Consider the following 13809-nt stretch of genomic DNA (forward strand, 5'->3'; position numbering starts at 1 on the left):
TATGCAAGATGTTATGTATAGCTACTTCACTTGAGTGTTTCACTTAGGACTTGCCTCTAGGGGTGAACCATTTCATGTTCAAAGGAAATGTCTCAAGAGTAGATTAGGTCAATATACGACGAACGAATGCTTTAGTTTTTCAAAGATAAGGCAACTCAACCATGGGCATTACACTCTAATATGAAGCGCACGCATTAATTCCAACATACAATACTTGTCTACTCATATGCATACTTTGATAATGCAATCAAACTAGGCAAATAAGGGTGTCACATCTAAAAGGTCTAGAGAGTCCCTTTTGTGAAGGTCACTTGTCCAACAACCATCAAAATTGATAGAATATAAAGCCTTTGATGTAGCAAGTTCAACATTTGACAATTAAAAGTTTGGGCGATTTAACATTATTCTCATGGGATAAGCGTGGTTCATGAATATTCATGAGACTGGTTGGGAACGCATTGGCTCGGAAAGGTATAAGGTTGGGAGAAAGACGATGTGGGGGTTAAAGAAATATGAAGGTGAGTGTGACGCAGAGGCAAGGTGAGAAGCAATGGGGGGGGGGGGGGGGGGGGGGGGCGGATCTTATATAGAATTGTTGAGGGGTCGACCAAGCAAGCAAGCAAGATGTTATATTTCCTGTGGATTGTAGAGAGGAGAGCGATGTGTTGTTTGTCAGAGCGTCCTTTTGTTTGGTGGGGAATAATGCGAGAGTGGAGTCATTTCAACCCTTTACTTTGAAGCAACACCAAAAGCTCATGTACAAAACACAAACATGATTAATTTGGTCTAATCGTAAGCCCTTCGCTCTTGCTTATCCGTATGCTTTGTTCTCGTGAGGTAAGAGTCCCTAACAAAATGCATGGGCATGGGCCCAAGGTTGTTGCCCTTTCACAACACCTCCTCCTCCTCCTCACCCCCATGGGATCCAATGAAGAGTGGTGTTTTCTCACTAGAAAACTCCTTATTAGCTTGCGTTGAATATCAAATGAAGCCCTAGGCTATCCAACACAGTGTTGAAACGAGAGATTTGCACTAATATCTTGTATCTTCCAAGTACCCCCCAATTACTGTATGCACACTCTCACCCATTGTTCTCTTGAGAGCTTTTAACTTAAAAAGTCTTGGGGGATTGATGACATTCCTATCACTAGAATCCCTCACAAATCTTAACGTGTTAGCTTTTTCTTCAACTTTGCAAGGTTTTTCTCAAAAGGTTTGCATTTGATTTCACATTAAACCTTCACTTTGACTTTGAAAACCTCGATTTTTCATGAGCATTATGACAAAAGGCATCAAAAACCTCAGTTTTCATGAGAATTGTGACAAAAGGCAAACTTTCCTCATGTAATGAGAGGGCTCTCTTTCCCATGCATAATAGAAAAGGTAGTGGGGTCACTATCTACGCTAAATGGCAAAGCTGCCTAAACCTTAAAACTTTGCTATGTGGAGTGTAAATCAAGCTTGAAAGGATCTTCTTTATTTAAATGGTGGAGTGCACATTAAGGGTGAGGGATCTTCACAAAAGGCATGTCACTTTGTTTTTTTGCAAACGCATCAACTCAGTGTATGTTGCACTTTCATAAATGAGAGTTAGCCAAGCCAAAAGAATGGATGCAATAAAAAAGACAAAATGTTCTTTTATATAGGTCCACCCCACCCTAGTGACATAGTTTAGATGTTACTTGGAGAAAGTCCACATATTCGAAAGGTCATAAGTTGATGGGATTATTTATGTTATTGCCACAAAACTATAAGTTCATAATAGAAGGGGTGGCCACATAAAGGGTGCAATATATGCCAAGAAATAACACAACCTATGTTGTGAAGGTGATTACAATGTTGCCAAGGTTTTTTTAATCCCACGTGCAATTTGGAAGTGCCAAACATTAATCAATGTTCATACCAATTCAACCATACCACACCATTTACTACTCTAAACTAGCTTACAATATTAGCAGATAAGGTTTTCAAGGATTTAATTCGTTCTCTTGTCATTATCAACAATATTTGATTCTCCTCATGCATTCAAATGTTCATGGAGCTCATACATAACACAAGAAGGGAAAACATCCACTAAGTATTTGTTTCTCCACACTTCAACATACCGAGCTCCATGTATAAAGCCCTAACCCTACATTAGAAGTATGATAAACACCTCCCAAGGAAAATGTGCGCACTTCTTAATGGTCATGTATTAGTAGTAGTACTCACTATCAAAATTCTTTAACTACAAGCTCGAAGCAATCTTGTGATGGATTGGACTTAATTCAAGCATGCTTTAATCTTCTTCAAAATGTGCATACATGCTTGCATGCGTAGATTTAATTGACACATGCTAGATTTGTGTGCACATGCTTGTGAATGTACGGGTTTAGGTTTGTGTGTATCTTATCTTGGAAAAATAAAAGCATTGATGTCTAGTACTCTTCAAACCTAAGTATGCATAGCTATCATATGCTCGCATATATACATAGATGAATATGCATATCAAGGCCATGTGCACATATGGGTGTGCACGTGCATAATGTATAAGGGGGGGTGTCTTACCCTACCCTAACACGTGCACGCGCACACGCACACACGCACACAAGCATTTTCCTATGCATAGATAAATATAGACCACTAGCCAAACAAACTATGGAGCTTGATTGCATTGATCTCCTCCTGAATTATCCTACCCAAAAAGGACCAATCAAGTGTGCAAACCATGCAAGAGCATGTACCACACAAACACACCATGTTCTTGTTAAGAATCTTCCATTGTTTCAAATGTGCATACAACTACATAGTTTTCAATAGAGCAACATAAACTAAAATGTATATTTCTTTCACAACCATTGCTTGCTTTCAACAATGCTTTCAACATCTTAAAGAGAGGAAATTGGCTTCTAGCACATTGATTACTAGGACAACTATTGCACATAGTTTAGCAATCAATTGGCTTGTGTAGATTTTGTTTGCCTCTCTTATTATGCTTGATGTTAATGTAAAATAATAGTAGGTCATTTGATCATGCATTCCTTGTTTTCGTGTCATTAAATTTAAGCAAATTTACTAAATTCAAATAACACTTTGAGAGTAATGCATGCATGCTCAACTAGTAATTGTTATATTCTAGGCACATACGGATGGGTGATCGCATCATCGTGAAGGGATAATGCAATATAAACTTAAATAATATGAACCATTTAGGATGGTTGCCTTTCTTTGTAAAGCCAATAATGAGGTACAAGCTTAACCACTATGAACTATTTAGGATGGTTGCCCCGTATAGAATCTTGGCTATTATGACCCATTCAATAACTCATGTGATTGCATAACCTTACAACGTGGTGTGCTTACCACGAGTATATAGTAGGCTACTATTGGACTCTAACATACCACATAACTAAAGCATGGAAGCTCAAGCTTTTTCTTGCAAGAACGTATGCCTTTGGTGCTCATGGACAAACAAGAGAATCCAATGGCTTCACATGCCTACCACAAGGTATGTGTTTACTTTTGTTGAGGTATGGGATACCAAGAGATTCACAATAACGAATTGTTCTAATGTTATTGTGTGGATATACCAAGAGAACTACAATAAGGCAAGGTTTTAATTTTGTCATGGCTAAATGGATATATCTATGTCTATATGAGAACATACCGGGATAATTAAAATAAGGCATTTGTTTATGTTTGTTGTTGTTATGTGGGTGTATCCATGTGGGAGTACATTCTAAAGACGAGGCAAGCAAACCCTAGCCATTGTACATGGAGAAGGCAAGGGATATTGTAATTGAAGCGTCTTGCTTTTATACTTTGTTAAGTACATTTGAGGATGCAAGGGATAGTGTAAGTGAAGCATTTTGCTTTTTATACTTTCTCAGAGAAAAGGGGCCCTCTCATACTCCTTGTCACTTTGGGGAGCACTCATGCCATGCGGCCCCCACATGAAAATGATGGCTTGAAAGGGAGGCGAGGTAGCCCATGAAGAGTCTATGGGCCTCAAAATGATGGCTTGAAAGGAGAGCAAAGTAGCCCATGAAGAGTCTTTGCAAAGAAGATCTTGAGAGGTGAGGCCTTCTTCTTTGGAAGAGAGGGGGGGAGGGAGGCTCTCTAGAGGGATGGAAGGAGAGAAAACCATGAGGTAAGAAGGGGTGACTTGGGGGGTCATGAAATTTGATGGGTATTCATGTAATTGATTGAATATAAGGTCCATTGGAGAGTTTCTTTCTCCTCATCAACTTGATAAGATTGCATCAACTGATAGAGACTCCACATCAGATGCATAGGAAATTCATCCATTGATAGAACTCAGGTGTGTCTTTGAATTCATCCATTGACAGAACCAAAGGTGTGTTTTTGGGCCTCTCTCTCTCTCTCTCTCTCTCTCTCTCTCTCTCTCTCTCTCTCTCTCTCCATTTGATGAATCTATTTTTCCTGATTTGAGGGTGAGATGGGGAAGCTTCTGCACAAACTGGTCCATGGCCTCCTGCCTGCTAGCTGGTTCATCAAGGTCAAGGCATCGCCAGATTCAAGAAAAACCCTGCCTTTCCTGAGAGGCACCAAATCCAAGCCACCCTCCTCCCCCACCGACACAGAGCTCTCCGCCCTTCTAGAAGGCAAGCACAGCCACGAACGAGAAGCAAACGGCCATAAAGACCTCTTGGCCCTTTTTGAAGAAGGCAAGGACAGCCATGAACATGAAGCAGATGGCCATAAAGACCTCACCAATGGTTATGGAGATCAAGAAACCCTAACATTCAACAAAGGACGAGGACGAAGAGCAAGCCAGGCAGCAGCAAAAGATGATGATCTTGATGTGTCAGCAGGGAATCAGAGGAAGGGGAACAGAAAACCTAACCTGCGACGGAAGGCAACGAAGCGGAAGCGGGGCGGCGTGGTGCAAGAGGCGGCGGGGGAGGACGAGGGGCGTGATCTGCACAGCTGCGGGGACAGCGATGGTGAGGCCGATGGCGCGGGCGGGGAGGAGAATAGCTTCGGGACCGGTGATGGCAACAGCGACCACGGCAGCGACAGCAGTTGTGGCGGCAGCGGCGGGCTGTGGCCCTTCAAGAAGAGGCGGAGGAAGATGGGATGGGAGCAGTACGAGCTCCCTGAGTGCCTGTGCGAGGTGGTTGGCAGCAGCACCGCCATGGTCAAGTTCTCTGACGAACCTGACCGCGAGTTCTGGGAATCGATGGTGGACATGATCGTGGGCAACGGCCTGTGGGAGGTGGGTCGCCTGGAGTTCCTCCTCTACTGCTACCTCACCCTCAACGACCCCCATCTCCACCCCCTCATTGGCTCCACCTTCCTCCAAGTCTTAAGGGACATTGAGAGGGCCTCATAACACACAAGAAGGAAGAAGAAAACACTATCTTTACCATAACACTTCAATCAATCAACTCCCCCCTCCCTTTCCCTCAAAAAATTTTGCTTCAATAATCTATCCTCACCTGCCTCCACATCTCCCTTCCATCCCTAAGGGCATGGAGCCTCCATGCCCCATTACATCTGCAAACCTCATCAACCCAAATTCGCCCTATTTGCCTTCCATCCCTAAGGGCCTAATCCTCACCTGCCTCCACATCTCTCTTCCATCCCTAAGGGCATGGAGCCTCCATGCCCCATTACATCTGCAAACCTCATCAACCCAAATTCGCCCTATTTGCCTTCCATCCCTAAGGGCCTAATCCTCACCTGCCTCCACATCTCCCTTCCATCCCTAAGGGCATGGAGCCTCCATGCCCCATTACATCTGCAAACCTCATCAACCCAAATTCGCTCTATTTGCCTTTCATCCCTAAGGGCCTAAAGCCTCCATGCCCCCTTACATCTTCAAAGCTTAATTGTGGAACATTGCTCAGACTTGTTCTGTCAAATTTCTTAGTTAAAACTATCAATCTCAGTCGTGGAACTCCACCCAAATTTGTCCTTTCAACCACCAATCCTTCTTGTGGAATTCTCCCCAAATTTGTCCCTTCAATCCTTTCTTGGAATTTTCATACACACCACCACACCATCTATCCCACTTGTGAAACTTCATCCGAATTTTGCTTTCACTTCTTGCTTGAAACTCATCCCAATAGCATTATGAATCTCATCACCTCATGGCTCCTTTGTATGTACAGCTTGTCACCTCTATATAGAGCTTGTCATGGTCCTATCTCTCCCCTTATTGGTTAAGTAAACCTTGCAAGAACATCACAAAAAAAGTGAAACAAGTTATAGCTTAGAAACTATATACCATAGTGGAACTCCTATGAAGCCACAATTGTAGAGTTCCTTTGGATCCCAATTGTGTGATGAGTTACCTACCTTGAGTCCTTTGTCAATCCATGAAGTCGCTACCTTTAATGGAATTTCTAAAACAAGGTAAGCAAAGTAAAACTTTGGGCTTATGTCATGGTGGAATTCCTCTATAGCCTTCATTGGGATTAGGTATGTAGTGAGTTGCCTACCTTGAGTGCATTGTCAACTATTATGAACATTGTACATGATGAGATGCATTGCAACACTCGGAATTGTCATTTGTAGATGATGAGATGCACTACAATACCGTCTATTGTCATTTGTAAACCAATGTATATCAATGTCAATCAATCATATGATAGATGGTAATAACCAAAAAAAAAAAAAAAAGAGCAAGATAAAAATCATACACATTTTGTATTTGTCCTTTTGGATGATAAGTCCACAACTTTCTCTAAGAGCCCTTCAAAAATGGTATTGTTTTTTTAGCATCTTTATATTGTTTAGGCAATTACATCTTATTATATTCATAATTCAACATGTAGACATTAGTGTTATGCTTGTTTGCCTATTGCTTCATATAGAGCCCTTTGCCTAAAGTTGATGTGTACATCTCAATTCCTTCAAGCTTACAACAAATTTCTAAAACAATGAGCTTATACTCCATTCTTCTTGCAATGTATAGCATTACATTTCTCAATTTGACAAGCTTTGCTTACAGTTCAAGGATTGAATATGAATCCTCAAGTTTTAGATGCCTTGACCCCATCAAAATTTATGAATGTCAAAGATTGGTCGAGTAAGAATATTTCTAATAAATAGAACATGAAAATATGAATGCAAATGTTTATTTCGAATCCATCATGTAGGTCTCATCATATGAAGGAAACAACATTCAAAACCAATTGTAAGGCACTCTTAGAGCTTTCAATGTACCAAAGAATCATGGAAACAGTCTCATGCATTATCTTTCAAACATCTTGATTTAGAATTTTGCAAACATGCTTCCTAGCTGCCTTGCACTCCTCGTTGCCTTTTAAGTCAAAGCTTATGTTGCTAGTATAGAATAGAAAAGGAGTGTCTTGAGACATTACTTTTTAAAATAAAAACAAGGTTACCAAGATAAGAGAAAACATTAGGTTGAAATGATTAGTAAATGTAAGAAACTATGACCATTTTGTTTGTTCATTAATGAAGGTAAAAAATCAATTGACCATTTTTGTAAAAAATGGGTATGCCAAGATAAGAGAAGGTGTTAGGTTGAAAGGATATGCTCCTTCTCAATTTGCTCCATTAGGTTATATTTAGTGGCATTTAGTTTAGGCTAGCTAATAAGATTTACTCCATGAGCTTCAAGTGTGTATGTGGGTACACATGCATGTGCATGTGTGTCTAAGCACATGAGTGGTGAGTACGTGTGTATATCCTAGAAGGTAATAGTTTTTTTTTGTGTGCATATTTATTTAGGTGTGTATATATCTTAGAAAGTAATATTTCTTTTTGCATGTGTGCATAGTTATGTCTTTATGTATTAGACAATAATACCTCATTTGCATCTATGTATATTCATCTACATATGTAAATCAATATATGTATTATATGCATGCATATAAATATAAAGCACCATGGAGGAAGTAGAAAATGTTGTTTTTTTTTCACAGATATGAGAGAGAGAGAGAGAGAGAGAGAGAGAGAGAGAGAGAGAGAGAGAGAGAGAGAGAGAGAGAGAGAGAGAGAGAGAGAGAGAGAGAGAGAGAGAGAGAGAGAGAGAGAGAGAGAGAGTGTGTGTGTGTGTGTAAATACATACTAAGGTGTTAAAAATGTGATAAAGACCACAAGGGCCTACCTTTAAAATACCAAATAGATGAACATAGTTGTGGTTTTTGTTTCTACATGTTTTGATATGAGCTATAAGATGTTGAAACTACTACAAGACAAGCAACCCCATGCTAAAGAGAGGGTTATCATGGTTAGAGATTAAGGATATAATATCTAGCATCCAATGTTTAGTATAGAGTAATCTTGTCAAGGTTGTCTTTCTAGATGGCATTGACCTTCTATCATGATTATTTCTTGATGACTAGCTCACATTCTTTACTTGCTACATGATAACATTGGTCATGATCAAGACCTCCCATTTATGACTTATGATTTTCTTCATGTTGTCATACTCCAACTCTTGCAAATCTATAAAATTGTGAAGAAATTGATACAAAGCAACGTGCAAAATTACAATCCAATTTGGTGTTTGATTGACGATACAAACTTGAGAAGCTTGTGGATTTCCTTAGTTCTTTGTGCCAATTGAAGTATTCAACTTCTTTGTGTAAGTCATTATCTTTTTATATGCAATACACATAAGGTGGAGATTATACATGGTAGAAAGTGTATGCAAAAGCAATCTAGTTATATCAATGAATCTCTATGTATAATTCTAAGTGTTTGATTGCATAGTCTAACTGCAAGGCGTGTACTCACATGTGTAATCACCAGTACTAATTGGAGCCATGTCTTCAAGGCAATAACTTCTTTGAGATCCCAATTCCTAGTCAAGTAATGACTAGAGGATTAAGATACCTAATGTAGTCATTATTTAAAAAATTCATATATCATGTGTATTCAAGCAAGGGATAAAGAAATCCTTTATAGATCATTTAGATAATATATAAAACTCCTAATGTAGGAAATTCCTATTTTGTTAAAGGGATATTTATACTTTTTTCTCATCTTTTAAACAAGCGCTTTGTCAAAAAATCCATATAAAGGCATCCCCTATGTACCTACCTACAGGTCATCATAATTAAAAACATGTGATTTTCTCACTCATGTGACTTGATACATTCAAAAAGGTGATCCACCCATGCTACCATATTATCAATAGTCCTTCACTTGAACTCCTCCTCTCTTTTACCTCCTTTCTTGGATAGGGGCCAATCCTCTAGTATCTAAAGAATTGGAGAAAGAAAAGCTAGTTTCCTTAAGACTAAGCTACATAAAGATTACATTGAATTCCATTGGAGATGAAAAAGTGCACCATAGTTTTCTATAAGGAAGGATTGACTTGAACATGTAGACATAGTTACAACCTAAAAGATGTGCAAAGAAACAAGTTTATGAGAGAGAAAGAAATCAAAGTCTATCACTTATGAGCTTTATCAAACTTGATGGAGTCCTCAATAATCTAGTAGTACCATTTAAGCTCATGTAGCATGACATGTATGATATCTTTCTTATCTCGAACCACATACACACACACACACACACACACACTCTCTCTCTCTCTCTCTCTCTCTCTCTCTCTCTCTCTCTCTCTCTCTCTCTCTCTCTCTCTCTCTCTCTCTCTCTCTCTCTCTCTCTCTCTCTCTCTCTCTCTCTCTCTCTCTCTCTCTCATGTTGTGAGTGAATGGCCCACTATAAGAAGAGGAGAACCTAGTATAAAGTCTATAAAGATTGCCAAAGGAAAGCATTAAACCACTAGTAAACATCATGTCTAAATTCCTACTATCCCAGTCTACATCTCTACAACCATGCAAGTCCAATAATACACCTACACCACAAAACAAAGCACTCTCAACTCAATCCTCACACGCTTCCTTAACTCTATCTCTCAGATGATGGGATGGGGAGAAGGAAAGCAAGAAATGGAGATGAGCTTCACCACTCCAAGCCCCTCACTCTTGGACACACACACACACACACACACACACACACACACACACACACACACACACACACACGCACGCACGCACGCACGCACGCACATGCACATGCACACGCACACGCACACGCACACGCACACGCACACGCACACGCACGCGCACGCACGCACGCACGCACGCACACACACACACACACACACACACACACACACACACACACACACACACACACACACACACACACACACACACACACACACACACAACAATGGTTGCATAAAGAGCATGGAAGAAAGAAGAATAGAGCTCAAGTTTGCATACACATCAATAGCTTGTGCCATTTATTTTCAAGCCTTTTATACATAAAGCTAGGGTTAGGGTTTCCACCACCTTTTAGCCATCCTATCCTCTTTATGGGCTCGTGATTGGTCCTTCTCTTAATGCATGCTTCTTCCTTAGATTATTGGTGTTAGCAGTCATGTTTGTCATGCCTTGTCATCTCCTACCTGTGAGCCTCAGTTTGAGTCACATGAGGACTTTAAGAGCTTTGACCTGTCTATCACTTGTTTTGATGGAGGAGGTAGCTCATTCTAGAGCACTTAGTTTTGTGTGCATTTTTTGAGAAACTATTGTTTTCGTCTGCCTACACCTGTCGGACATTGTCCACCCTTTTCGAGATTTTTCCAAGCATTTTTGGCATTTTTAACAAATGTTGGTCTGTCATATTTTTAACCCTAGATTTTAGGTCGACCTGATTTGGGGATATTTGGCTATTTATAGACTTTCGCACTCAGTTGGCCTATTCATTCATCAAATCTTCCTCCTTCCTTAGCAAGTGCACACTTCAACTCCATCATCTTCCTCTATCTTTGATGCTGCCATCATCATTAGCCTAATCTGATGCCCTCATTGATGCTGTGGACTGTTGTAGGGTCTGATCATCCTCATGCTTTTTCATTTGTATCAACATTCTTTTTTGTTTAGTGTGTATTTCATTCTCCTTTCTTTGTAGTCTCTCTCTTTGTTCCTTTCTCTATGAGGTTCTGTTCCTTTCCATTGTGCACTCTCACATGGTATCAGAGCATAGTACTATTGTCTGAGGGAGACACAAAGTCCTAGATTCTTATAGAGGAGGTCATCCACATCTATGTTTTGCTGAAAACACAACTTTATTCTTGAATATGATAGCTTCTTTGTGCCAGTGATAGTATTTCTCCCCTAGGCAAACCTCTACATTGACTTCCTTGTGATCCTGTAGCCATTTCCTCCTATTTTGGGGTTGCTTGTAGCCTAAATATAAATTTCTCGTGGGTGTCTTGCAGGCTTTTTAAGATGTCTTACCAGTAGTTTCGCAGCTTTGATGATATAGATGAGGAGATTTCTTAGCACTCCTCCCAATGATAGTGACATTATTGTACAGATCATGAAAAAAAAGGTCACCTAGCTTACTGTTTGGCTGAGGGGAATCCTCTCCTCTTCATTCTCTCCATGTCTCACAAAAGGCCTGTGTCTACTGGCCTTCATGTGATCTTCATGCGCCATCCATGGCACCCTCTATACAGGTGCTTGTACTTCCTTCTTTACCCAAAGAGGACTGGCTTGATGGTTCAAACTACTTGCTTTGGTCAAGTAAGGTGGAGTGTATCCTTGATACCTTCAATCATTGAGAGTTTTTTACCCACCCTATCCCTATCATGTGGAGGATTTCACCATTGGATCATTGATGGATCGTGTGGCCTTATGGGATCCACTCAACTCTAGAGCATGATCTTTCCACTTTATGAGCTTATATGATTCTATCCTAGTGCATGTGCATAGGTTGTGAAAATTAGTGGAAGTGTCGCTTCTTTGTACCATTAGAAGACATTTTCCCACCAGATTACTCTTCAGAAGAAATTACATATGCTCGTTGTTGATTATTCTCCTTCCATAAAGGATCATATCAACATGATGGAAGATATGAGGGATAAGCTTGCATCCCTTGGTAGGATGATCTCTTTTGAGGATATAGCTATGATTCTTTTTACTCAACTACCATCTCCCTAGTTTGATGTCTTCTACACTAGCCTTCTTACATCGAGGGCTCGTGAGAAGCTTTTATGGAAGGAGCTTGCCCCGCTTGTTGTGGAGCATGATGAGCACACCAAAGAGGTTGCTAGTGGATCCTCCTCCACTAAAGCTTTTGTTATAGGTTTAGGAAGGGGGAAGAAGAAGAAAGGAAAGTCAAAGGCCAAAAGACAAGAGAGTTTTTTGGGCTATAACTTCAATTCAAAGAAGCCTAAATGCCCATACCATGGGAATGGGACACATCCAGAGGAGAAATGTTGGGAAGAAGTGCCCTCACCTTCATCCTGGAGCGAAGGATGGAGCTAAAATATTTGAACCTTCTACCTCTACTCTAGAAATTACCCATGAGTCAGTGTTCCTTCATATTGTTGAGTTGGAGGAGCCTTATTCAAGGGTTGCCTCATCTTCTAAGAGGCCTTGGCTGGTTCATAGTGGAATTTCTAGTCATATGACTCCACAAGGTGATTTGTTGTAGGATCTATGCCCTTCTGAGGGTTTAGTCATTGTTGGGGACATTGTATCGGTGTCTATATGTGGTGTTGGTACTTTGCCTTCATTTCCCAACCACACTTCAAGCTCCCTTTCATAGGCCCTTTATGTTTTAGGGACTTAGGCTTTCTACTCCTCTCATTTTATGGCCTTCCTAGGCTTGGTACTTGAGTTGTCTTCACTGAGCAGGCCATTTCTATTGAGGATTCTTCTATAGGGTTGTTATCACAGTAGGTTAGCAGGAGAGCATGCTTTACATGTTTCATTCTCCTTCTCTTATGCAAGGTCCTCCAAGGCAATCGCCTATTGCTACACCTGTTCCAGCTTGTGTACCATCTATTCCATAGGCTCGTTCCCATCCCCCACCATCTTCTCTTGTGGTTCCCTCATATCCCCAATCCTTTTTAGAGGGGGATGATCTTGATGATGTGGCTATGGATTCCTTGGCCAGTAGTGTTTTAGAGGGGTTTTCTAGGATTGTGAGGAGCTTCTTCATCAACAATCTACATCAACAGACTTCATCAACATTGGCATTCCTCTTGCCACCCCAAGATCCATTTCTTCCTTGGCTTTTCACCACATCCATGATTTGAGGGGGGTGTTAGCAGTCATGTTTATCATGCCTTGTCATCTCCTGCCTATGAGCCTTAGTTTGAGTTAGATGAGGACTTTAGGAACTTTGGCATGTTTATCACTTGTTTTGATGGAGGAGGTAGCTCATTCTAGAGCACCTAGTTTTGTGCGCATTTTTCAGGCAATTACGGCTTTCCATAGTCTATCTACACTTCGGACATTGTCCATCCTGTTCGAGAATTTTTCTGAGCATTTCTAGCATTTTTACCAAATGTTAGTCGGCCATATTTTTTGCCCTAGATTTTAGGTCAGCTAGATTTGGGGATATTTGGCTATTTATAGCCTCCCCCACTTAGTTGGCATATTCATTCATCTCGTCTTGCTCGTTCCCTAGCAGAAGCACACTTCAACTCCCTCATCTTCCTTCATCTCTAATGCTACCATCACCATCAACCTCATCTGATGCCCTCATTGATGATGTGGGCTACTACAGGGATTGATCAGCCTCCTTCTACTTTTCCATTTGTATTAGCATTCTTTCTTATTCAGTGTAGATTTCATTCTTCTTTCATTGTAGTCTCTCTCTCTCTCTCTCTCTCTCTCTCTCTCTCTGTGTGTGTGTGTTCCTTGGTCTCTATGCTTCTATTCCTTTCTACTATGCACTCTCACAATTGGACCTAGTCTAGATTGAAAGTAAATATACTATAGTGCTATAACCCTCATATCCTTTGCGGATTGATGAGTACATCCATGAGCAATATTATAATTTACATGGGAATGACCT

At 40.5% G+C, this 13809-nt stretch overlaps 1 protein-coding gene across 1 annotated transcript; it reads left to right on the forward strand.

Moving 5' to 3' along the window:
* Positions 1-4043: 4043 nt before the first annotated feature.
* Positions 4044-6677, forward strand: LOC148041023 (uncharacterized). Its single transcript, XM_087675588.1, has one exon. The coding sequence runs from the start codon at positions 4439-4441 to the stop codon at positions 5333-5335; it is 897 nt and encodes a 298-aa protein (XP_087531714.1). The 5' UTR covers positions 4044-4438; the 3' UTR covers positions 5336-6677.
* Positions 6678-13809: the final 7132 nt, after the last annotated feature.

The sequence above is a fragment of the Lygodium microphyllum genome, chromosome 1, assembly GCF_053477565.2.
Source record: "Lygodium microphyllum isolate KBCC chromosome 1, Lygodium_microphyllum_v1.1.10, whole genome shotgun sequence".
In the NCBI taxonomy this organism is placed as follows: Eukaryota; Viridiplantae; Streptophyta; class Polypodiopsida; order Schizaeales; family Lygodiaceae; genus Lygodium; species Lygodium microphyllum.

Excerpts from the sequence above, each read along its gene's own strand:
- LOC148041023 (XM_087675588.1), top strand. The coding sequence starts at position 4,439 with ATGGGGAAGCTTCTGCACAAACTGGTCCATGGCCTCCTGCCTGCTAGC.